We start from the raw sequence: 22,624 nt of genomic DNA, 5'->3' as shown, positions 1-22,624 counted from the left end.
TCCTATATATAGCTGAGATGTGACAGGACATCCGAGAGGACAGGGAAGTCTAGACACAGACAACACAGCTCTTACTTAGGCTGTGTGTGTGTGTGTGTGTGTGTGTGTGTGTGTGTGTGTGTGTGTGTGTGTGTGTGTGTGTTCAACATGGCCTTTAAATCTCACATTTCAAGGGCTTTGGCAAGCTGCTCCATGATAATGTCACAAGATTGTATTGATATTACAGGCTACAGTCTGATCTGACTGTTGTGTCTTAATAACCAAACTCGACTACTTCAAAAGGAGAAAGACAGTCAGAAGAAAAGACAGAAAACAAGAGAGGAGGGGAAAGAGGGTACCGGCATAAGAACCAGAGATGTAAGGAGAGAAAACAGATCAGAGAGGGAGAGTGACTCATCAGAAAAGGAACGTCCCATCTCTGCCAAAAGACCCACAGACACCACTGCAATGATCGCTCCCTCTCAATACTTTAAATCACTCCCCCCTCCCTCGTGCTTGTCGTCTCTTCCTCTCACACAATGACCGTCTCTTTCTCTCTCCGTTTTCTCTCGCTTCGCATTGTTGTTTCCCCGACATTAGCAGGGTATTCTTCTCCGACAGGGCATTGGTTTTGGACGGGGATGTTACAGCTAGCTGACCAGGGCTGGTGGAGCAGCACTGCACCGCCAGGCTTTGGAGCAAACACGCACAGGGCCAAGACTGCCTCTCCACTTGTACTGCCAAGTCAGGGTAAAGCCAAGAGGCAAATTCCAACGCGCGTGTGGTTTATCAAAGTCACACTGTTCAGCTATACAAAGCCATCATAAAACTGTTTTTATGTTATTGCTGTTATATGAATCACACTAAAAGAATTAAAACACATCCGCACCACAGATGTTAACTTATAATTACTCCACCACAGGATAGGATGAAAAGGAAGTTTTCTGGTCGGGAACCGAAATTACCACATTGATTCGTGATTCAACATTCCTATCACCTGTCATCCTGTGCATTCATAAGACAGGAATGAGCGTCACACAATTCACAAACTCTCACCTATGAAGGTCACAACAGAAGGAATAATAGTTCTAGTAAGTTCTTAGTTTGAGAAATCCATAGCTACCAGCAGTGTTTTATAGAGGAGCAAGGAGACAATACCACCTCCCCCAACAGACAAATTAATACACTTTCTGAAATAAGACACTAACCTTTAAAGAAACAAAGCAGTGTTAGTATCTCACACAACAAATACCATGTAGTTGTGTCCAGCATTTAGGTTGTCATCAATTAAGTAAACTGATCATATGACAGGGCAGTTAATCACCTGTTCAGTTTTACCATGGCAAGACAAGTTAACTCAGTGCTAAAACACAGGGATTATAGTTTCATACAGCTAATGTCAAAATATTGCATCATCAGCAGAAAAATACCCATTCCTATTTAGAGACCAAGATGGCATCTTCATAATGCTGCTTATTTCTTCAATGTATAACATGCTCTGTCTATGATGATGATGGTGCCACTTTACAGCCCATTTTGCATGTGGATTTATTGCAACAGCCACCTACAATTCATCACAATATATGTGGAAATAAAAATCAAACAAAAAAATGCGCATATTTGTTGTTTTGGATTTTACTGACTTCCATGTGTGCTTTCAGTTTTACACAACAGAGTTAAAAAAATGAGTAGAAATGCATCTGAACCTTTCTAACTTACACATAACAATGCATGCGTTTGCTGCTGCTCAAATATAAAAACACCCGTAAAGTGGCAGAAAGGCTGACCAGGCAGAAAGCACAACAGCTCCTGCTGCATGCAGTAAAGCAAGCTGCAATCTGCATTGCCAGGGTATTGATAATGTATCAATTATTTGCCCCACCTCAACTAGTCTGTTGAGCATGCATTAATATTTCCCCTTTGGAATAAGCTTTATGTCTGTTGTTATGGTTATAGTTTCTGACTGATGAACATCACCAACGAACAGCTAAATTCACTGATGTCAAATACATCTAATCATGTGAACTACAAGCACACAATCATCGCAAACACTGAGACATAACAAAGGAAAGCCAAATGAAGAAGTTGTAGACGTAAAGGTTTAAGAACTGAGGCTACAAAGGAATACCCACTGTAGCACCACAAGCAACCACAATCCAAACACAAACAGTGAGCCAATTCAGTGAAACTTGCTAACCTGAAGGGCAACACAATGATTACACAGTCTAATATGTCCTGGTACTAACTGCTGTCCTTTATCAGTAGAAAATGCAAAAAAAAAAAAAAAATAACATCAGTCAGTCACTAATCCTTCACACTGTAACAGTAATTGCAATGTGTTTTGAACAGCACAGTGCACGCTTTCTAATTATCAGTGTGCTGCAAATATTTTATCTGGCATGCCCTTCTATCACAGTCCATGGCCTCTTGCCCCTGCAAACACCTGGAGTAGGCGGGGTTTCCCACTAAGAGCTGAACATCTGTCCATCCACTCAGGTGTTCTTAGTGTGTGCAGCAAGCTTGGAAGAAAAAAGAAGTGAAGCACAGACTCAACTATGAGTCCATCCTTGTTTTCAGACAGCGAAGATGAAATCCTTGAACTCACCGTAGTAGGTCAACTTATACAGGCACTTGGAGCTCTGGCCTTTGCAGCCTCTTTCATCACATTGTGGTTTTCATAGCGCATGTGTGACATGTGTCTGTGTGCGCGCATGTGTGCATGTTTGAAAGTCAGAAAAAGTACGAGAGGAAGGTCACAGAGAGAGACAGAAAACCCTTATGCAGCTGAACTGGGAGTGATGGAGGGGTTTACATGTGAAAGTGCAGCGATGTGGAAACGACAACATCAGATAGAGAAACATATTAACAAAAGAGTGGGAAAGGTTGTGTGTGTGTGTGTGTGTGTCTGCGAGTGGGGCTCCCTTTAAAAGACGAAAACTCGTCTCTCCTCGCCCGTTTCCACAGGTAATTTGTAGGCAGAATAACATGCACACTGACGATCCAATCACAAGGCAGATTTGACAGCAAGAAGACAGCCGATCAGTGAGGGCTGCCAGGAGCTGACACATTACACAGCAGCACTCGCACACACAGACACACACAAACAAAGAAAAGCAGGCAATGAGGATCAAGCATGTGGTTGAAAAACTGTCAAAAAGGGAGACAGAAAGAGCGAGACAGACAGAGTGACAGACGGATAGAGTGAAAAGGGGGCACAATCATTCGGTTTCACACCCTACAGGATGAACAGGGCCTCTGTGCTCCTTCTCTGTTCAAACACACCTCACGGCTGTCTGCTCCCTGCAACAACAATGCACAGATACACACAGACACACACTGCAGCCTGCCTGACAGCGGGCACAATAACCCTATTGAGAGGCATCGATAGGGGGCTGAAAGAGAAAATGAAGAGAATGAGATCGAGGAAAAGATTGACAACACACACATACAGCCTCCCCGACCACCACTGCACATAAATACACACAAACAAACTGCAGTCTGGTTATCTTGCCAACTTGACAGCCTGGGATGAGCCTACCCTTCACTGTCCTTAATTCATCATTCATCTGTCCAATCTGGTCTACACACACAAATATGCACATGCCAGCACACACAAACTCACACACACAGACTGGTTTGGTCAAGGGCGGACCAGTGGTATTGTTTCACAGGGGAAGCAGGGTGCTGATAACAGATCTCCATACTCTTTATCTGATTGCTCACACACACACACACACACAGTCATACAAACATGTACACACATGCACACTTTCACCATCCCTTCTCATCAGCTGCTGTGCATGACCTCGACCACACACAGACTAACAGGTTGGTGCTGCAAGGCAAGAAAGTCCCAACACCCGACACATCCACACACACACACACATTTATAGCCTGGCCAACATAATTACATCCAATCTGCAAAGCACTTTGGGGCTAGCTAAGATATCGCGGGGTATTTTTGGGTTGTCTGACATGCTTGCAGCTTCACAAGGTGACAGTTGACATTACCGAGTTGCTATTTCTGTCCCTTTCAGGTCCACTATGTACAGTTTTATTAAATGCATGAGTGCCGCCTTTATTTTGCATCTCACAAAGCTGACAGAGGCCATCTTGAAAACGAGGCACTTTTGTAATACCAAAACTAAACAAAAACGCACACACGAACACAGCAAAACAGTCTGCAGTGCTTGGCCAATAACTGGGCCCATAAATGTCTAAGTCACTTTTTCCATACTCAGCAACTCCTGATGTTCTATAGAAACGTTACAGAGAGGGAGGGAGCGTAATGAAGTGAAAAAAACAGCAGAAAAGGGGGAGAGGGCAGAATATAAACTAACTGAACAGCCCAAGAGCCCTTGGCAATTAGCAATGACATCATGTATCCACACACACACACACACTGCAGACCAGAGCCAGGTTGGAGAGAAGAGCGAGCCAGCAGAGCAAGGAGGCTGGAAGGATAGACAGGAAGGGAGGAAAAGTAGGCAGGCAGTGACGAAGAAGGAGAAAGGATGACAGTGCACCATTTCAGCTATGGTGGTACAGCCAGTGACACATTCATTCTTGTGGATTTCACTATTAAACTCAGCAAACCACTACCACAGAGTAATTCTCATAAAATCACCACAACCACTGCTGAAAATAGTGAATACTATTTGCCATCAGTGTTTACACTAAATCATAAAGTAGAAGGTTTTCAGATATAATACATGGCATTACCACAGATTAGGCTTTATGTCAAGAATGCCTTCTGAACACACCTTCTCAATGAACACCTAAGGAAGCACACGCACGAGTGCAAACAAGATGCAAAATAAATACACAAGTGCCCCCGTTACCGTGAGGCAAAGGCAGGACGACGATGTGTGAGAGAAACCTCAGCGGTGCACTCCAAAAACGGCAGACAGGTCCTTCGGTAATTCGTGTTGTTGTCAACAACTTCAGTGTTCCTCCCCACTCCACGGAAACAAACACAGAAGACTGCATGAACTGTTTCACATGTTCATACTCTCTCACGACACAACAACGCCAGCCCTTATTAAAGCTTTGAAAGGAAAAGCCAACATCAAATCTTCAGCTACGTCTTGTTTGCATAATCATAATATAGCAGTATCTGCCCTCCCTATCTCCAATAAAACAGGAAATGTATCCACATCATTTTCTAGACTCCTTAAATCACACGACATAAACAAGCCATTAAGTGGCTCCGTATTTTTATAAAACAAACAGGCATATTATCTCGTGGGTCTGGCAGACACTAGCAGAGCAAGGCTGGAAACGATTAGCTGGCTGTGTCCAACCAGCCCCATGCGCCAGTACAAGCCTCAGCCTCACCTCCCCCTCAGGAGCCTGCATGGCCTATAGCCCCAAGAATATTACACATAATGTGCGCAAGTCAAGAGAATACCCTCTTTTATGCTTGTTGGTGTCACAAAGAACCTCTTTATTACTTTAACTGCAGCTCAGCACAGAGACATACACGGGACACGACACAGGATTCAGGCCTGAGTCAGGAGCTGGAGCATCTCTGAGAGGGAAACAAGGACACGATAAACTGACCTGTCAAGCTTCTAGAGCTGAAACAATTAGTCGAACAATTAGTGAAATAACAGAAAATCAATGGACAACAATTCTGATAATAGACTATTTCTTTAAGTCAAAGATCAAGCAAAATAGCTCATAATTGCTCACAACAGTTTTTAAGCAATAGGATGCTTTTCACACTTTTCAATCTGAAAATTTCACAGGAAAAAATTTAAATATCTTTGGTTTTGGTTTTACTATTTACCAAATTGTTGTGCAATGAAAAACATAAATGAATGCTTAACAGAAATTCGCTGTTCAAAAGGCCTCACCAGCATATTTAGTTTGGTTAGTGAGCAAAAACAGCACAACCAAAAAAAAAAAAAACTTGGAAAAGACGTGAAAGGTTAATCCCAGTTTACATATTTAAACGTTTACTGAAGACATCGCGACAAGGATTAACACCATACAGGATAATAATAAGTATGAAACTAAATATTTACTCTATATGAAGATGTTTGCTGTTGTGAGGCATCAATAATTTTTCCTATTGTCTGGTTGTTGATTAACTTCTTATGAATGGACGACTGGTGTTCAGTTTACCAACCGCTTACCTGCTGACAGGCCCACTGCATGGAGACAGCACAGGTTTAAGAGTCGTAAGGTTTCAGAAACGTTACTTTAAAGCTCTGTTGTAGCCACATTCAAGCGTTTCCCCATTAAATCGCTAACATAGCAGTCGAGTTGCAGTAGCTAACCTTAAGGCAAAACGGTGGTCGACGGCTGGCCGCTCGCGACAACGTCTCAATAACGTTGCCTTCACTGACGGTAAGAGAGAACTCGTTCAACGGACACCACAGGAACAACAAAATCTGACAATAAACTCAAACGAACACACGCTGGGTGCCGTAAATGCCCCATCTGCCGGCGCAGCCTCCCAGTCTCCTGTCCCCCACCTTCGCGACTTGTTTGCAACACAGCGGGGCCCTCGGATGCCAAAGCAATGCGTCGCCCTGAAGAATATGGAAAGTTATTCGCGTTTCCAGATGAGGGAATCTGTAACGGCCACAACTCCGCGTGTTCAAACGAAAAATTCTCGGCATACCACATCACTCACCTCCTCTCCGGTGTGTTCACGTCCTCCTCGCTGCGCTCCAGTCTTTTTCTCCTCCCCAACGTTTTCTCTAGGCTTGTTTCTTTTTTTTTTTGCTTCTCCTCCCTCCCAGATGCCGCGGTTCTCCGACAGGGGGAACCGGGGGACGCTGCTCCGGAAGCAAACGCTCCTCTGTCACTATTTTTTATTTTTTCTCTTTATAATGTCGTGATTTTATCCTGTAGTGGTGCTATAAACGAATCCTTTCATTTCAAAATGTCTTACAATTAACATTAAGCAAAAAGAAAAGAAGAAGGTCATCTGCGAACTTGAAAGTTTTCTATGTGTTGGGCAGTTTTTAATGTTCTTCTCCCACGCAAATTAAAAAAATTCATAAGTTCAATAAGAAAGTGCTCTTGATCTTCAAGATCAAACTGACACTTTAGATGAAGGTTTGAGATATAGGTCTATACTTATAGATAAAGCTGTGCGTGCGTATAATAGCTACAATCAAGCATAACAATAAATGATAGGCCTATATTAATATGCAGTATATAAATAAACAGGAAATATCAGAATACAGCGAGGTTACAATAACAGTACCACAGTACACTCGAGCAGTTAGTACTGATAAAACCAAAACATAATGTAGAAATGTAAATGTAGTATATCTTTCCTTTCCAATCTGTCATACCTCAGGTTATATATGAGCAGGATAGAGCTGCTGTAACTTTCATTTTTATTAAAATATGGTCCAAAATAACAAGATTATTTGAAAAGTCAGTACAATTAAAGTTTGTAAAGATTGTTATTACCCAGTTGTTCAGCCTAATAATGATTACAATAATCATGTAAGGAGGAAGCTCACTTATATTTGTTAGCTGTACTGGCAATTAATTTATGGATAATAAATACATTCTTAAATTTGATTTCTCCAGATCCCCCAGCCCAACAATAACTACAAAATGAACAACACAAAAGCATCACACATGGCAGCAGTTGGTAGCATATAGTAGTGCTGTGATTTAAATTTACTAACAAGCAGCGATAAAAGGAGCATTTAATGTGGAATGAGTACATCTATTGTTTGGGAAAAGCTAAGTCAGCAAGATTCACTGTGTGAGCTCACAGATTATATAAAAAAGAACAGAAGTAATTACTGTGTGTATCTCTCATGTATAAAGAGGCACCTGGACTCAAATTAAGCTGACTGTAATCAAGCTTTGATAGGCTAACCTACATGCATTATGGGAAAGTCACGCAGATATGCTAAATAACCTTCCAGAAAAACAAACAAACAAAAAAACAAGTGCATCCGTCTTGCCCTCTCCATTCTGAAAACAGAGCTGCATAAAATCTAATCAACCCACAGTCCCACAGCACTTAAATGGTAAACAGCTTTTTATTGTTGGCCATTTTGGAGTTGTATATGAGATAGGTAATTCGATTACCTTTTAGCAGCTCTCAAGTCTCTGCAAGATGATTTTTATTGCCTGCAAAAATGAATGGAAATCAGCCATGGCATGGGAGGTAGGAAAAAGATTCAACAAAGTGTAAATCATGGCTTTGCATAAAGGGTCCCTGCATAACAAAAACACACACCACAGATCACTGTGTCACCAAATGTGATTTTTAAAGTTTTTTTTTTATTTGAACTTATATCTAAAATAAATGCTGCAATGTGACCACGGTGCACAAATAATGACACCTGGTGGTTAAATCTGTTTACTGCAGTGTTTACTGTATCTGTATGGTCATAGAGATGTATATGTCAGAGGATGGCGTTCAAACTACCTCATTGTCTACTTAAATTGCTTCCAGTTTGAGACAGTATTAGTCCGTAGACAAATTTAAACAACATGACATCAGAATCACAGTTGTTGTCCAAGTACGTGGGGCACACAGCACGAAAAGGTATTTAACCCCAGTTTTGAGCTCTGAGTGTAAAGACTACTTAGAGCCAGGTCCAATAACAACTTATAGACAGATACACATAGACGTATAGGGAAAAATCAAGGACCAGAAAGCTGAACACATATTAAACACAGAACTATTATATACGTGTAAGTAGGAAGGAAAAAGTAGATGCCCTCTCTGTTTCTGTAAATTGTAAAGGAAAATAAAATAGGTGCAGAGTGAAAAGGGTGCTGGAATCAATATTGAATGATTAATGGATTATGTTACTTTACTTGCATGAAGGTGGTGGTTATGTATAGTATATGCATGTATATATATGTAAAGTACATACAACATGTTTAGATTTAGATTTGAAAAGACAAAAAAAAAGCAATTTGAAAGTGATGATATGTACATTTTGCAAACTGTGCCTTTAACACTATAAAGCATATAATTTGCCATTTGTAGGTATAGTGGTGCTCACATTGCATCTGACATGTGGTATGTAGATGTACTGGTATAATCATGTCAACGTTGAAAAAATAACAACAGATCATTCTTTACAACGATATCGTGTAAAACTAAATATTACAACTCCATACACGTGCTGGAGATTTGCGTACGTATATGTGCACATAAAAAAAGAGATTCTGGTACTTCCTCTCTCCTCCAGCACCATGAAGTATATACTCCAGTCCGCCAGGTGGCGCTGTGATGACATCATCACCGGTTGTTAACCAATCAACGGTGTCCAGCAGTTTGAACAAGAAGCGGTTCGAGCGGATTCAGACAATTTAACAAATGACCGATTGAAAAAATGTCAGTTTTGAGAATGGGTTAAAACAGAAATTTAGAGGGCTTTCAGCGAGTTCCGTCGAGCACCGTTAATAAGTTGTAAGGACGTCGATATAGTCAAAGCTCGAGTTGTTATTAACCAGCTAAAAAGGCGAGCTATCTGGCTAAACTTGACTGACTAATGTTAACGTTGGTCACCTCTAGATTAGTGACTTTATATGCTTTTAAACACCTCTTTGCTCGGTGAAATTTGTTTTATTTGGCATTTTAGTGCGCTCATAGCTGCAATTTCAAACATGAAGCCTTTAAAGCCGTTATTTATGAAGACATATGGCAAGCAGATCCGAAAGGTCTCCGCCTGGATATCACCTGAAAACCGCAAGCAGGCCTTCGATAGTACACGGTCAACAGACGGTGACACCTCCGTGTTTGAACCATCAAAACCTACGAAGATAAGGTGTGTTGAAGTAAAGATGCGAGGAGAGTCCCGTTGCATCCTTCTAGTTGTGATTCTTTATTTTAATGCGTTGTCTTATTGATTTCCCCACTTCAGTCTATATTGTTATTTGATTGAGTTATTTTCATGAGGCGATACTGTCAGTCGTGGTAGTTTTTAGGGGAACTGTACGTAGTTATTATGTAGTAGAATAAAGTGTTTTGCTAAATGCAGTAATTTTTAAAATGATTTTCTTCAAGTTAGAGCTTGACCAAAAGCTGTTACTACCTTCATATTATTGATATATCACTATAGTTACAAGCTAAAATAGCACATGCTGTATGTCACCCAATAGGCTTAACACAGCTGCAGCGTAGAAATGATGTTTGAGGTCATTTAGAAACAGTGCGGCAATAACAAAGTCTGCCAACCACTGTGTATTGACAACTTTCTCAACTGTAAAATGTTTGGAATACAAATATTACAAACCCCTGACTGTTATGTTGCTATTGTGCCGAAAGGGTTAAGATATCTAAATGCTCAATCAGTGGTACACGTGGTTTGGAAATAAAAACAAAATGTGGCCCTGTGAGACCTGGTGTCTGTGCACCAACCCCACCTACCTCCCCTTGATACCATTTCTTTACTGCACCTAACGTGTTCATATGTTTTTATGTCATAGAAAGAGGAAGACTAGTGTTTCCAGTCATAGAGCAACGCGTCCTGCCAAGAAAAAGGCCATGCTGTGTCTCATTGAAAAGAGCTTTAATGAGGATAATATCCCGTCTCCTACCTGTCCTCAGCCTGCTCAGCACAACAGGATGACCAGGTCTGTGAACAAACCTGCACCTGGTATTTTTGAGTGATATTATAATTTCATTAATGTGCATCATTTTCTGTTTATTTTTTCCCTCTGATATACCATGGCATGCTCTATATCCTTTGTTGTTCATCAGTTGGTTTGAATTTTTAATGTATTAGAGAGAAGAAGACTAGTGGTTCCAGGAGTGGAGCAGTCCATCCTTCCAAGAGGAAAGCCATGACTTGTCTGACAGAGACCAGCAGTGATGAGGAGAACATCAGCAGGTCCTCTCCCCCTCAGCAGAAAAAGACAACCAGGTCTGTGCACCAAATGAGCACAAGCAGAACACAAGGAGTCATCAGCATGAAGTTTTGTGTTTCTGTTTGTTTTTTTGTGTATGTGTGTGTTCCTACCACAGTGTCTGATAGACATTACTGGTCATAACAGAGGACTTCAGCATTTGAGCAGATTTCGCTGTTTTCGACAGTTCGTACAGTACCCATCATTTATTGTGAATGCTGCATTTTTATCTCAGATCTTTTAGATGACAGAAATAATGACAAATATTCGTTAGTGGTATTAAATACCCTGAAATGATGTCTTCAAATCAAGTTTTATCTGATCAGCTGTCCACAAATACAAGCAACTCAGTTTTATGATACAGAGGAAAGCTTCAAATCTTGATTAGAGAAGGTGAATCCAGAGTTTTGAGTTGTTAACATTTTGTTGATTTGTTTTTTTGGCAACTGACTATTTGATACAGTGACAAACTGATTTACACAATGTACTTCTCAGATATTAACTTGGTTCCCAGGTTTGATCCTCCTTCTGTTGTGTCTGTGTGCAGATGTTACCTCTGCCTGTAGGTTTGGCAGGCCCATATTCTTACTGTGGCCTAAGCAACCTTCTAAGTGTTTGATTTGTAGAGATTGTTGGCGGCACAGAGATATTGTGATACAATTCCACTGAAAACTGAGAAATGATAATAGTGAATTATCTCTCATCCCTAGTTGTTTATCTTGTTGTGAATTGGAAATGCTGTAATAATCGCCCTTTAAGATCTTATAACTTTGTGTCTGGAATTTTGCTGAAGCAGGAATTTTTGTATTGATATATTTCTGAAATGTTCTTTGTCCCTGCATGTCAGCAGGAAAAGCCGGCTTGTGCCTGTTTCAGGAGTCTTGATGAGACGAAGAGGTCAGAAATTTTCAAGCACCAGTGAAAGGGAAGACTCGACATCCTCTACAAAATGTCAGAAAAACTCAGTTCAAATGAAGACAGACTCTACGTAAGTATTCAGACTGTCGGTTTGCTGATCCTCTCATTAAGTAGCTGTCTGCTAGCTAAAGCTGCGTTCAGATTGACTTTAGCTCTGCATGAAAAAAGTTGGCTACTTTCATTTGAAAGTAGTCAATCTAGCAGGCAGAAAAAGGTGAAAATACAGGGTTGACTGCCAAAAAAAGTTAAACTTGACCCCACTTTATCTGCAGGGTGCTGCATTGGTCAGTTAAATACATGCAAGTGCAAATTCCTGATGGATTATTTTGTGAAGTGAGCACTGTTGAAATGGTTTACCTTGCGGTTTTTGTGACAAAAGATAAAATAGTTGAATTGCAAAATCCTGTCTGTGAGTATTATATGTATTTTATGTTCTGCTGTGTTTTGGTGTCTGTTAAACCTTGAGCTGCTGCAGCCTTGTGCAGAGTCTTAACACAGGGCTGTTTTCACTCTGGATGCCTGTGAATGTAATCAGTAATTGCTGTAAACGTTACATTTCTTCCTCTTCTTCTTTTTCTCAGTGTTCATCTTCCTTCTGCGGGTCGCTTTGTAACCCGCCGCAGACGTGCTGTTGCTGCTAAACCCAAATTACCTAAAGCAACTCTCAGTATACTCAACTCTTCTGATGACTTCACTTCTGGAGCCTCTGGTTCTTGTAGGATTGTTTGGCCTTCTAAGAGGAGGAGGCACCCCCCAGCATTTGTGGTGTCAAGTGCAGAGAACTCAGTGAATGCTGCAGGGACTGCCAGCTTTGCTGCCAACCCCTCCCAAGAGATATCCCTCAATGAGTTGGCAGATCACAGCCTTGAACCCTGCCCCAGGAAACCCATATTTTGCTCTACACCTTCGGCAGGCCCCTTCAGTAAACGGCCATATCTTAAACCCTTACCTATGAATGACCAATCCACCCCTCCATCCATGTCACTAAGCTGTATAGGTGTCTTGAGTACGTTCCAAGAGGACCTGGATTCATCAGGGCAGCCTGTCTTCACACCACGTTCTGCACCACCAATTGAGCTTCATTCTGAGGAGAAGCCACAGTCAAGTTTTGGTGAAGCTTCTGCTGATTTATTTATGGAGGCCAAGAGCTCAAGCAAGAGAAGTAGCTGTAGCGAGGAAGCCAAAAGCCACCGTGAAGACATAAAAACCAAGAAAGCTGGGGGATTACCAAGTCTAAATCTGATATCTACAGATGACAGTGAATGCAGCAGTCACTTTGTGTCAGCAGCTGGAGGGTTAGAGTGGCTGGTACAGGCTCTGAAGGAGAAATGTTTGACCGAGCACTGCACTGTGCAGTTGGAAAGATTGTACGGCTTCACTGTGACTCAGCTCTGCAGTCAAACACCCTACTCGTCCTGTTTGGAACATTCAAGCTCGGACCATAGCCAGCAAACAAATGAACATCCACTCTCTGTGCACAGCATTCAAACCACTGACATTTCACGTTTCTCTGATCCATCATTTAATCTTAATTTATCGGTTACAAACAATAAGACCAATAGTTATTTACAGTCGATAAATAGCGAGTCTTGTGAACCTGCAGCTTCAGTGACCGACAGTCAGTGCACTAACAGTGTAGTTGACTCTAAGCACTCAGCTGAACACTCATCTTCAAAGGAACCCATGGAGCGGTCAGCATTAGCGCTGCATGTTCAGTCTACACACCACACAGACAGTAGTATTGAGTTTATCATGGGTGCACAATTACCAGGTAACAGCCCCTTACAAGCTCTATTTACAGAAGAGGAGGCTGTAGCAGTAAAAGAGAAATGCCTCACTCAGAAATGCACAGTTCAGCTCCAAAAAATGGCTCTGTCACAAATGACTGTTCAGCAACTCAAAAGGTCCCTGCAGCAGGAAGAGGAAGGTTTGTATTGTGGTGAAAAGTCTGATCTTCCAGATGCAAAACGATCTGAGAGTAACCACACACATAACACTGACGACCCTGAAGATCACACGCATTCTGTAGAAATCACAACAATGGCGTCTGTTCAACAGCCAGTAAACAACAGCAGTTCAGCAGCTGAGGTGCAGTATGATGATCCAGAAATGGAAAAGAGGGCAGCAGGGCTCACAGCGATGCTAAAGGAGAAATGTCTAACTGACCAAATCACTATTAAGACAAAGAGACTAACTTTATCACAGTTGAAAGAATTTCTGCAGCTCAGAGACAGAAAACTTAAATCACATGCAAGCATGTCAGACGATGACCAGTTTGAGAGTGGTACTAACCACTCGAATGCTGCCAAGAAAGTCATTATGAAAAAAAGAGGTGCAACCAGGTCTGAAGACAAGATTGCTTCAGACAAAGAAGTTGTAAACAACAACTCTTGTGTTCCCCACAAAAGAAAAAAAACCTCTCTGGCTCCTAAAGAAAAGAAAAGGAGGAGCACGTCCATGGAAAGATCTGGGACGTCCAGGAAGGCGTGTGTGAGTGGTCTGAGTGTGAGTCGCTGGAAGAACAAAGACGGCGCCAGCACACATTTGTTCAGGAGCAGGACCGCGCAGACGGGTGGCAACAGGACTGTTGACTGCAGCATCAACGAGTTCATCTCCACGCAACACAAACAGCCCAGGGTGAGAACAGCATTCACTCACACAGCACAATACTGCTGAAATGTGGTTATCTAATGATGCTTCTTGACTGTTGTGATTAATGTGTAATGTTTGTCAGGCAAAATAAGCAACGTGAATAAAATGTGCTTGTTAGTACACAGATCATAGAACATCAACTTTAAAAACAACTTCACTCTCAACCTTTTTAGTTTTTTACTCAGTGGAAATTATTTTTTGATAGTAAAATCTAAGTCACCTAACCTATACAAAGTTCAGTGAGACAGTGGAAGTACACTTTGGTTTTTTTGTTCGTTTGTTTTTTTTTTTTAATTGGGTTAATGTCAATTGTCAATACCACAAGCAGAATTCTGTTCACTTCCATCCCATGGATGCTGATAAGATGTCAGTGCTACAGCTCTACACAGGTGGAGGCATTATTGTTAAATTATGACATCCGTCCTGTGTGTAGGAGCTGTTGGGAACCACCATGAATTTCTCCACCCCGGGGAGAGTGAGTCGGCTCAACATCTCGTCTCTATTGGCTGACGTCACACCAAACACACACACCTGGAGCCGACTCAAAGCTGCCCTCTCTGTTCATCGCAAAGGCATGGCTAACATACACGCAGCACTAATTTTGTATTTTATCTCCCGGTTATTCGCAACTAGTAACATTTTTTTTTAAATTTAATTTAAAGTTTATGATCTTTGATTCCCATCTTCCCTTTCATTGTTTCATTTTCCTTGTCTTGTATCCCTCCCTCTCTTTAGTGCTGTGCACTCCAGGGAGATCAAGTCCATGGGAGTCAGGCTCTCCAAGAAGAGCAGAGTTGGTGGATGTCAGCCAGGATCTCTTCGCCACTCCCTTTCGGTCATTGCTCCCCAAAGGCCTCCGATCACAGCTGCTCAACAGCAGTTCCCAGGTACATGAATGCGCATACTGCCATGTTCCTTAATGATAAGTTCCCATCAAGTAACAGATTAACATGCAAACACTGATGCAGGCAAGTACAAAAGAATTTTTATTTAGTACTTTTTCCTACCTTGTTTGACCGTGAATGGGTTATTACAGTCGTTGGGAGCCTCATGTCTGTGTGTGCATGTCACTTCCTCCGTCCTGTCTTTTCTTACAGGTTGAGTGTGAAGATGCAGATCTGTCGGATGCAGAGAAAGTGTATGCTGAATGTGGTCAACAGCGCCCTCTGCCCTGGGAGGAGTGTATACCCCCTCAGCGCATGAAACATTGTGTGAAGATAGGAGAGGGGACCTTTGGTGAGGTCTTCTCCACCACCAATGCCTCAGGAGAAACCGTTGCACTCAAAGTATGTGTTTTGTGGTATATACATTCATCTATTTATGCTTGTCACTAATTAGATGAAGAGGCATTTGTCTGCCTTAAGAGAGTCATAATTATAACAACATCTGAACTTATTTCATGTGCTGACGCAGAATGTGTTTAAAAGGTTTGAAAATTGTAAATAGGGGAAATCCGTGTGCTTTAAGTAGGGCTGGGTCATATATCAATATTTTGATATATTGTCATGTTAATTAATATTCTGTGTTCTTCTGCACACCCAAAAGATCATGCACACAGTCCAGGATCGCGCAGTGAAATTGATTGGAGTAAAGCAGCTGTCCTGATGAATCCTGAGCTCCATCAGAACTGTCTAAAAATACTTTTTCAGAAACTAGAAATTTAATTCTGTTTCAAACAGTATGTTTCCTCTGTCAAGATTACAACTACAACATTTAGTTCTTGTCTTTACAGATCATTCCAGTAGAGGGCAGTGAGAAAGTGAATGGAGAAGACCAGAAGACCTTTGGAGAGATTCTGCATGAGATTATCATCTCAAAGTAAGTAGTACAACAAACCAACACTGCACATCACACTGCTGAATTTGCTGGGATACTCTGATGTAGTCTGCCTCCAGAAAATGAGTATGAAAGAACTGATACAACAAAGGTGGAATCCTGTTTTTTATTATTGTTGTGATAATTACTGGAGGTCTCCAAGGTGTGAAAGTTTTAATTAAGTGATACCTAACGATGAGCCTTGTAGCAAACCTTGTGGCGGTACTTCAGCTGGCTGCAGCTAAAGAAACAGCACTGGGTGTGTGTCTTTCTGTCAGGGAGCTGAGCAGCCTGAAAGAGAAGCAGCAGAACCAGACTCATGGATTTATTGGACTCAAAGAGTAAGCACTCCGTCTGGTCTGTCTTTTCCTCTGTTAGCATCTGTTAGTCAGTTTGAGTGTTAATGTGACTTGTTCCCTCACAGCCTCCACTGTGTTCAAGGCTGCTACCCTGCCGATTTCCTGAATGCTTGGGATGCCTTTGACCAGCAGAAAAGCTCTGAGAATGACAGACCAGGTCAGTTAGAATAAAACCTGTTCATGTTTAACATTCACATTAAATATGCCTTCCTTCGTTCAGAGAATTGCATCTGAGCATGTCCTTCAGGTTGTAGTCGATAATTTATTTTTGTTTGATATTGTTTTTTTACCTGATGGTCTGCCTTTAACGGAGCAAAAATCAATATCTAGGGCGAGGCTTTGGGTTTCTTTCATCTGGTCTCTCTTGTCCTCTCTTTGATTAGATTGCTTTCAAAAGGATCAGTTATTTATAATCCTGGAGTTTGAGTTTGGAGGTATCGACCTCGAGAACAGCAATGGAACGGTAAGCACAGGCATCGGAGTAACAGCAGCTCAGCAGCTCCTCTCTCTGTGCCACACAGTGTTCTGCAGTGATGTTGAGCATTCATTAGTCATGTCAGTCACAGCTCAAAACATCTCTCTCTCTCTCTCTCTCTCTCTCTCTCTCTCTCTCTCTCTCTCTCTCTCTGTTTGATTAAGTCTCGGCCCAGTTATGTTTACAATTGCGGTTTTGTTTTGTATGGCTGCAGACAAGTGCAGCTGCTCCTTTTATTACTTTAGTTTAAATTCTTCATTACTGAAGCCAGGGTTTCAAGTACTCAGAACCGAAGCATTACACTCTCATTACACCAGTTTTAATTCATTACATTTGCACACTCGCTGTGAAATGTGCTCATTAACATTAATGAAAAGACTGCATGAATAAAAATTCAAGTATTCCCTTGAATTGAGTCATTACAACTTAATGCCAGTAAGACCTTCAATATGTATGCTGGAGATATGGCTGAAAGAAGAAGGAAGAAGTGAATGATGAGCTTATCTCAGAATTATTTCAGAAAAATAAGGAAAATATATATTTGTTCCTAATCTTTAGCCTATAAATTCTGTTCTGTTGTGGTATGAGTGCAAATGTTTAATTTAAGTTTTTATTGCGTTGTCAAGCTGATGTCTCTGGGAGTGGCAAAGAGCATCCTACATCAGGTTACTGCTGCCTTGGCTGTTGCTGAGCAGGAGCTTCACTTTGAACACAGGTAGAATACACACACACACACACACCCACACACACACACATCACAAATCATAGTGTCTCTAATTGTCTTCCTGCATGAAATGTCTGTTTTGTCCAGATAAAAGTCCAAAATGCAAACATGTTCTATTTACTATCATTTGAAGATGAATCAAGATCAAAGAATTTGTTAGAATATTTACAGAATAATTTCCCATAATAAAAATAATAATAATAATGACCATCTGTGGATGTCTGATCTTCAGTGGATCCACCGATGTGAGTGAATAAATAAATATACAAACAGCTTCAATAATACTGATATTTTGGAATAAAAGTTAGCTCGCAATACACAACCAGACCTTAGAAATGTAGTGACACCAAACGCTTTGAAGCTTTCCTTTAGTTGTACACATTATATTTGATAAACTCATAACTGCCAGATTATGTGTCATTCAGCAGACTTGTTGTGTATGTGATGTCAGTGTGATGGATGATTTGTTTGGTGTCTTGTAACAGCCGCTTCATCCCCCTGTGCTGCTCATTGCAGGGACCTCCATTGGGGCAATGTGCTTGTCAAACCGACCAAGGAAAAGAGGGGGAGCTTCCTCCTGAACGGAACAGCCCACTCTCTGGAAACCAAAGGGGTGCTGGTTCGCATCATTGACTACTCTCTCTCTAGGCTAGAAATCGGTCAGACACTTTTTTTTAACTTCCTCAGCTGTCATTTTTCTGCACTTAAATTGGCCTTGTTAAAATAAAATCAACCTTTTTCTGTTCCATGCAGATGATCTGACGGTGTCTTGCGATATCTCAAAGGACGAGGAGCTGTTCATGGGCCAGGGGGATTACCAGTTTGATATCTACAGACTGATGAGACAAGAGAATGGGTCAGTGCTTTTATGTGTCGGTGCCAAATTGAGAAACAGCCAGTGTGCCATGTAACTGGAGTTTCTCTGTGCTCTGAAGGCAAAGGAGCTTTATACTACTAAACACATACAATAAGAAACAGAAGGTGTGGGATAACTGAGCCAACGTTGGTCTTCTTATCGATTTAACTTCTTATCGATTTGACTGGCCGAGGTAAATCGATATGTCTTCTAGAAATACAAATCAGCTGATTAGTCAGAAATTCCAAATACCAGGGCTGCTTTTATTATACACCCTTATATGAGATGGATCCCATCGCACATTCATGGTTTATAGTGATGGGATAGGCATTTTATATGCAGTTTGTCAGACTGATACCAATATTTCTGTCTCAAAAGGAATAGTTTGACATCTTTGGACATGGGCTTATTGAGTTACTTGCTGATACTTGGATGATAAGGTTTACAATGCTCTCACATCTGTCTGTTTAAATATGAAGCTTCAGCCCACAGCTGGTTAGCTTAGCTTAACAGAAAGACTGAAAACAGCTGGCCAACGACAGTTTGTTAAGGATCAAAACAAAGAAGATTTAACAGACCGTCTAAGCCAAGCCAGTCAGTTTCCTCATATTTATTGGACATATGAGGGTGATAACTATGGTTGGGTGGTAATTATTGGTTAAACAAGTCTCAAGTTATTTATTAACTCTACGCTGCTCATTTTGTCATCTCAGGAACAACTGGAGTAACTACCACCCCCATACCAACGTGCTGTGGCTCCACTACCTGTGCTCCAAGCTGCTTTCCATGAAGTACCGGGGCTCAGGAGGGAGGGGTGCCAAGGACATGCGAGAGGCGCTCACTCGTTTCTATGACAACGTCCTCCAGTACAGATCTGCCAGTGAGGCACTGCAAAACTGCCCCATGTTTCAGTAGTAAGTGAGCACCAAACACATGAAGTGTGAGGATGCTCACACACAGACTGATTTTTAGTGAGAAGAATCTGTATTGTGTCTCCGTCACAAGCCGGCCTCCCTATCAGCAGTCTGCCTGTCATCACTGATTGCCTCTGGCATGTATTGACTGTTATTGATCCCCCTGTAACCCAACAGTAGAGATGAATGTCACTTAATGTACTATTTCCAGAATTGTCATTTGACAAAGGTTATTAAAATTAACATTTACATGATGATGTATTTATGTGTCTTAACATTTGTTACTGAAGCTTATTTATGTCTCTTCATGCCTTGGCTGCGTATTTTTATAACCGATACGTCTCCTTGTCTTTTCTATGGATCCTAAATGTAAGTGCAGAAAAATGGTACATGCAAGGAAAATGGAAAAGTGGCATGGTGATTATAGTTTCTCCTGTTATGGTGGGCCAAAAAAATCACAATATACAATTACACATACACTATCTGGACAAAAGTAGTGGGACACACCCCTTTATTGTTGAATTCAGGTGTGGTATGGAGCTGATTGGGCTGGGCCCCTTACTTCCAGTGAAGTATACCAAGACAATGCTGTACTTCCAACTTTGTGGCAACAGTTTGGAGGGCTGGCCCTTTTCTATTCCAGCATGACTGTGTCCCAGTGCACAAAACAAGACTGGATGAGTCTGGTGTGGAAGAACTTGACTGGGCCACACAGAGTCCTGATCTCAACCCCAGTCCATCTTGAGCAGCTTCCACCTGTTAATTTCACACAATATGATATAATTTGCCTTTTTTATCCCCCTTTTCTGTACACCAGTACACAAACAAGAAGCATGTACAAAAACAAAATATTTTATTCAATTTCTTCATTAAGATTATCATACATTTTTGCATTGAAACAAGCTTCATTTTGGTATGGTGAGTCGTATGTGTCCATTTTGACGAGGATCTTGATTGAATACGTCGAATGCTTCCATACTCGAAGAGACACTTGGTTGTTGATTTTAAGAAATGTACATTTGCCTGGAATAATTGTGTGATGAGATTGGGGCGAAGGTTGCATTTAAAAAAGGAAGACTGCTTTAAAAAAAGTATATGGAGACATTCCAAACTATACAAACAAGATCCGACAGGCCTATGTTCTGAGAAGAGGTCAGGCATGTGTTTGAGAAGCACTTTTTGGTTGAGCTTTGAGGCAATGTTTGAGATGGCCTTGCTGGTGATGAGCCTGTATGTCTGTTGATGTTGTTATGTCTGTCTGTGTGTGAGTGTGTGTACTTGTGTAAGTGTGTGGGAAGCAAATGGATGTGTATTATCAAGCAATGAAGTGTATATGAGGAAATGTACTTGCAGTGGCTGCAAGTGTATGTGTGTGTTTTTGTGCTCAGAAGGAGAAGTATTTAGTGAACCACTCCTGTTTTAGCCCCTCTGTGCCCCTCTGTTCCAGGTACGGGCCCCTACAAAACAGAAGAAACACATACATTGACTTTTTAAAATCAATACATCACAATGCTGAGGTTCAGAGAAGAGTTAAAACTCACATCTATTTTAGCAAGGAGCTGGCTTGCAGATGCAAGATTGAGCCAATGGGAAAGCTGCTCATTCATAACTCCACTCCATTTCTTTTCACTTAAAAAGATTGACACTCACCTGGCATTCATGTTAAAACAGGTGTTCACAAACAGCCCAATCAAATTTACATTTACTATAAATTCGAAGGAAAATCCACAAAATATAAATTTATATACAATGCTTTAAACTCTTGGTGGACAGTAATTGAATACATTTACTCAAGTACTGCACTTAAATACAATTTTGAGGTAAATGTTTCCATATACCACATATACCATCCTTCATACTGCTCCTCCACTACATTTAGAGGCAAGTATTGTACTCTGTACCTCATTACATTTCTTTGATAAGTTTAGTTATGACTTACTTTGCAGACTGATAATCCAAAACACAATTACCAATAAATGATTCGATATCATTAGGGTTAAACTACCCAGATGTATATCAAGTAGATAATATTAGTATTCATTTTATATTTTTTTGATGTGTAACATCACAGCCCAGATATGTAGATACCTGATCGATTGGGCCTGCAGATGTGCATGTGGCTCCTGGCACGAGGGCGACACATAGCGGATGCCCGTGTGCACTGACGGACAGACGGGGAGCGGGGCAGTGGGTGCTGGGGTGGGAGGGATGCAGGAGGTCCGGGTTCTGGCGGAGCGAGGGTTGGAGGGGGAGGACTGTTGGCTGAGGGAGAGGGAGGTGTGCTTGTGTGGAAGAGAGGAAGTGGAGTAGTGGGGGGAGGTCTGAGGGTGGGAGCTAGACTGGTGGGGGAGGGTTGAGGAGGAGTGCTGATGGACGCCAGAGGAGGAGTGCTGATGGACGCCAGAGGAGGAAGACGATGAGGAGGAGTGGGGTTGGAAGATGTTCCTGTCGAATGTACCGGCGCTGGAGATGCTGGTGCCACGAGGAGGAGACTCCACCTGCTTCCTCTATTGGTTGAAATAAAGAAAGAAAATCCCAACAGAATGATTTATGTTACAATACTCAGACTCAAGTTTGTCCATGACTCAGTTCAAGAAAGACACTGACAGGATGTTTATTCAAAAGATAATGATCAAGAAATACCATGAAAGCAGAGAAACAGGCATGTATTCATCCTACGAACATGTAGGATTTTGTTTAACATTTTATGTCTCTGTGCTGTACAGTAGAGCTCCATTGCTGAGCCAGATTGCTGCACTGGGTGACAAGCTCCTTCATCATGATAAACATGGGCGCTGTAGTTTATTTTGAGTCAATACCACACACAGCATATATACAAATACTTAATAAATCACAAAATGTGTAAAATCCACAGTCCCCAGTTGTTCAGGTATGAAGAGAGCACAGTGCTGACAAGGTAGCTATTACTACTGACGGTGGTGTTGAAGATGAGTCGTTAACTCTGAAGCCTGCCCTCATTTTTGCTTATGTGTTCATTTCTGACCATATTTGTGTGTTAGAGTTTTGTTTGAGAGTTCTCGAGTACCTGAATATGGATGTTACGTAAATGTCTACTCTGTGACA

The 22,624-nt window shown here is 41.4% G+C and overlaps 3 protein-coding genes across 12 annotated transcripts in view; 1 reads left to right on the top strand and 2 right to left on the bottom strand.

Moving 5' to 3' along the window:
- The window catches only part of apbb2b (amyloid beta (A4) precursor protein-binding, family B, member 2b), a 43,621-nt gene extending 36,844 nt beyond the window's left edge, over positions 1-6,777 (bottom strand). For 3 of the 6 annotated variants that reach the window (XM_046413925.1, XM_046413956.1, XM_046413960.1), the window contains exon 1: positions 6,623-6,777. The gene's annotated coding sequence lies outside the window, so the exon portion shown is untranslated. The other 3 variants (XM_046413950.1, XM_046413935.1, XM_046413942.1) reach the window with 3 other exon arrangements.
- A 2,454-nt stretch (positions 6,778-9,231) lies between these two features.
- Positions 9,232-19,794, top strand: haspin (histone H3 associated protein kinase). 2 transcript variants are annotated; one of them, XM_046413888.1, is made up of 16 exons: positions 9,232-9,746; positions 10,408-10,554; positions 10,707-10,844; positions 11,678-11,815; positions 12,327-14,382; positions 14,831-14,969; positions 15,133-15,284; positions 15,495-15,683; positions 16,130-16,215; positions 16,491-16,553; positions 16,637-16,728; positions 16,955-17,034; positions 17,673-17,761; positions 18,287-18,429; positions 18,524-18,626; positions 19,340-19,794. In XM_046413888.1, the coding sequence occupies exons 1-16, from the start codon at positions 9,508-9,510 to the stop codon at positions 19,539-19,541; spliced, it is 4,056 nt and encodes a 1,351-aa protein (XP_046269844.1). In that variant the 5' UTR covers positions 9,232-9,507; the 3' UTR covers positions 19,542-19,794. The 2 variants fall into 2 exon arrangements, with proteins under 2 accessions (XP_046269844.1, XP_046269836.1); XM_046413880.1 differs by having other exon boundaries at positions 11,675-11,815.
- A 755-nt stretch (positions 19,795-20,549) lies between these two features.
- Positions 20,550-22,624, bottom strand: part of fam184b (family with sequence similarity 184 member B) — a 28,670-nt gene continuing 26,595 nt past the window's right edge. For all 4 annotated transcript variants that reach the window (XM_046413867.1, XM_046413841.1, XM_046413858.1 and 1 more), the window contains 2 exons: positions 21,629-22,047; positions 20,550-20,997 (listed from right to left, as the gene is read on the bottom strand). In XM_046413867.1, coding sequence (XP_046269823.1) covers positions 20,925-20,997; positions 21,629-22,047 — 492 coding nt within the window. In that variant the 3' untranslated portion in view covers positions 20,550-20,924. The remainder of the gene's footprint in view (positions 20,998-21,628; positions 22,048-22,624) is intronic.

This window comes from Scatophagus argus, chromosome 2, assembly GCF_020382885.2.
Source record: "Scatophagus argus isolate fScaArg1 chromosome 2, fScaArg1.pri, whole genome shotgun sequence".
In the NCBI taxonomy this organism is placed as follows: domain Eukaryota; kingdom Metazoa; phylum Chordata; class Actinopteri; family Scatophagidae; genus Scatophagus; species Scatophagus argus.
Note: the sequence above shows the minus strand (reverse complement) of the source record. Positions and strands in the feature narration are given on the sequence as shown.